General features: G+C 48.0%; 1 protein-coding gene across 2 annotated transcripts in view; it reads left to right on the top strand.

Annotated features, from left to right (window-relative positions):
- The first annotated feature begins 493 nt into the window (after positions 1 to 493).
- The window catches only part of WNT11 (Wnt family member 11), a 35,382-nt gene continuing 33,498 nt past the window's right edge, over positions 494 to 2,377 (top strand). For both annotated transcript variants that reach the window (XM_019525274.1, XM_019525273.1), the window contains exon 1: positions 494 to 675. In XM_019525274.1, the coding sequence (XP_019380819.1) occupies positions 593 to 675 (83 nt within the window). In that variant the 5' untranslated portion in view covers positions 494 to 592. The remainder of the gene's footprint in view (positions 676 to 2,377) is intronic.

Genomic DNA, 2,377 nt, shown 5'->3' with positions numbered 1-2,377 from the left:
CGTCTTCTCTGGAAGCGGGGTGGGTTTTTTCTAATCTTTAAACAAAAAGGAAGAGGGTTAGTGGAAGATTTTGGCCTCTACAGAACCGAAGAAGGATCTAAGATTTGCCTTTTTTTTTTTTTTTTTTTTTTCCCCCCCCCCCCCTCTTCCCGAGCAGATATACCAAACTTGCGGGGCAGGGGGGAAGAAAGGGATGCGGGGTAGAATTGTAACAGGGAATGAAGTCCTGCCATATGCAGGGTTAAATGGAAACACACAATCAGACCATAACTCAAACCCTAATTCAAGCCATACGGTTTGTCTGTCTGTTGACTATAAAGGTTGTATCAAGAGTTGGGGAGGGGGGGTCTGAACTTCTTTTATGATTCATAAACCGCTCCTTGGGCAATCCGGACAGCGGATTGCTCTTTCGGGAGGATTCGCGCGGCTTGGGCGCGAACGTTACCTTGTACTTTCTCCCTGACTTTAGGCTCTTGTGCCCCCAGAAAAGGAGCACCGTCTGAAACGCAAGGAAACCCGCTTTGGGGAAAGATTGGGAAGATTTTTTTTTTTTAAGAGTTGATTTCCTCCTGGACGAGGTGACTCTGGAAAGATGAAGCCGAGCCGACGTGTTTTGCTAGCAGCTTTTCTGTCTCTCATTTTGCAGCTGGGGATTTGCCATGGAATAAAATGGCTGTAAGTATTGCTCTTTCTCTTCCTCTGTTTGCACTGACACATTCTTGCTGCCGCGCGACAGCGGCCTATAGTTTCAAGCGCTGCGCTGATGACTTTGGCCGCGTCGCAATGGCTTTAGAAGACCGGTCCTGCATTCCTTCGGCTACCCAAGCTCCCGCCAATTCAAGGGATCGGTTTAACGATGTGTACACACTTCCTTTCCAAAAGGCACCTTCTTTGGGTCCTTGGTTTACACTGAAGGAAGAGCTGGTCCCAAACTCTAGCCATGTCATCCAGCTTTTACTACCCGCTTCTTCCATGCTGGGGGAAAGGACACAGATTTGTGAAGCCCTAGGTTAAGATAACGCTGCCAATCTTCAAGTGCAGGGGATGCTTGACAGAGAGCATGTTTTTTTTGTGAGCCCTTTGCCCCTTCGGTTTCGGAGGGGAGAGCCCCGCTGTAAAGTCAGGATTGGGTTTCTCCCATTGTAGCAGCCCCGCACAGTTTGCAAACACACAGCCTAAGATCACTGCCCTATTCCGCTGCCTAAGCAAGCAAGCAATTAGTTGATTATTGCAAAACAAACAAGCAGGCCTCTAGATCACCCAGCTGGTTTCATCCTTTTCTGGGGTTGGGAAGGAGCTGTTGCTTTCATGTGGCTGAGAGTAAATCTTGCCGGTTAGTCCCAAATGATCTCCCTCCACCCTCTTTTTTTGTAGAAGCCCTGGCAAAAATAAAGCACAATGTGATTGTTGTCAGGCAGCAAAATGTGTTTGGAAAGCGAGCTCTTTGAGGTGGGGAATCTCGTGGTTGGGCACTGGATTTGGACGGGGAAGATCTGGCTGCATTTCCCTCCCTTTGGGACTGAGAGCGAGTCGCTGCATCTCTGCGTCCAACCTAGACAGTGATGGAATAACCCCCTTGTCACCCGTCCCTTTGTCTTGTCTATCGAGACAGTAAACTTCTGGTTAGAGGCTGTCTCTTGCTATGTGTATTTATACCACCCACCAGCATGGAGTCCCAAGCCTCTTTGGGCGTTATTGTAAAAAAAACAATATATAATAATTCGGGGGTGCAGCAATGCATGTTAATACTGTAGTGACATTTTTAAACTCATTCAGTGGACCCAGGCTCACTGCTTACTATGGCCCTGATTCAGTTTAAAGCACAGGCTTCAGTAAGCAGTGAAACGGGGGGTGTTGGGCTGCACCCTTTGCTTTGGTGCTATTGCAAAGGTTGCCTAAGAAATGGCCTTTCAATTAGTGCCAAGAATGAGCCCTTGGAAAGACCATCCATCCACTTACTGCAGCAAGACCTGCTGAAAGGACTGGAGGCAAAAGGGCTTTGAAATAGCTCTGCTGGGGGAAGAAAAGCCTGAAGCCCTGAAGTGGTTAAACTTTTACTTGATGCCGGGGGTGGGGGGGAGGGAGGCAAGAGCAAGGGAAGGAATGGCTTTTTCCCCCCGCCAAGCGTGCATCCTATCTGAAAGGGAGTGTGGCAGATGAAAGTTCAGATTAAAGTGGCATTTGAAGTATGAACTACATCCAGATGCACCGCTGGGCTCCAGTCACACCTGCTGAAAACCGGGTAGATAGCTGCACTCACTGTCCGAGGGCACTTTTCATACCTGGAAGGCTGCCAGCTAGGATTGGATAAAGAACGATATATGTATTTTTTTTTTTCCATTCCAGTTTAGTTTCTCCGCGCGCTTTTTTTTTTTTT

Source organism: Gavialis gangeticus, unplaced genomic scaffold, assembly GCF_001723915.1.
Source record: "Gavialis gangeticus isolate Ggan-Ray unplaced genomic scaffold, GavGan_comp1, whole genome shotgun sequence".
NCBI lineage: Eukaryota > Metazoa > Chordata > Crocodylia > Gavialidae > Gavialis > Gavialis gangeticus.
This window is presented reverse-complemented; position numbering and strand designations above follow the sequence as displayed.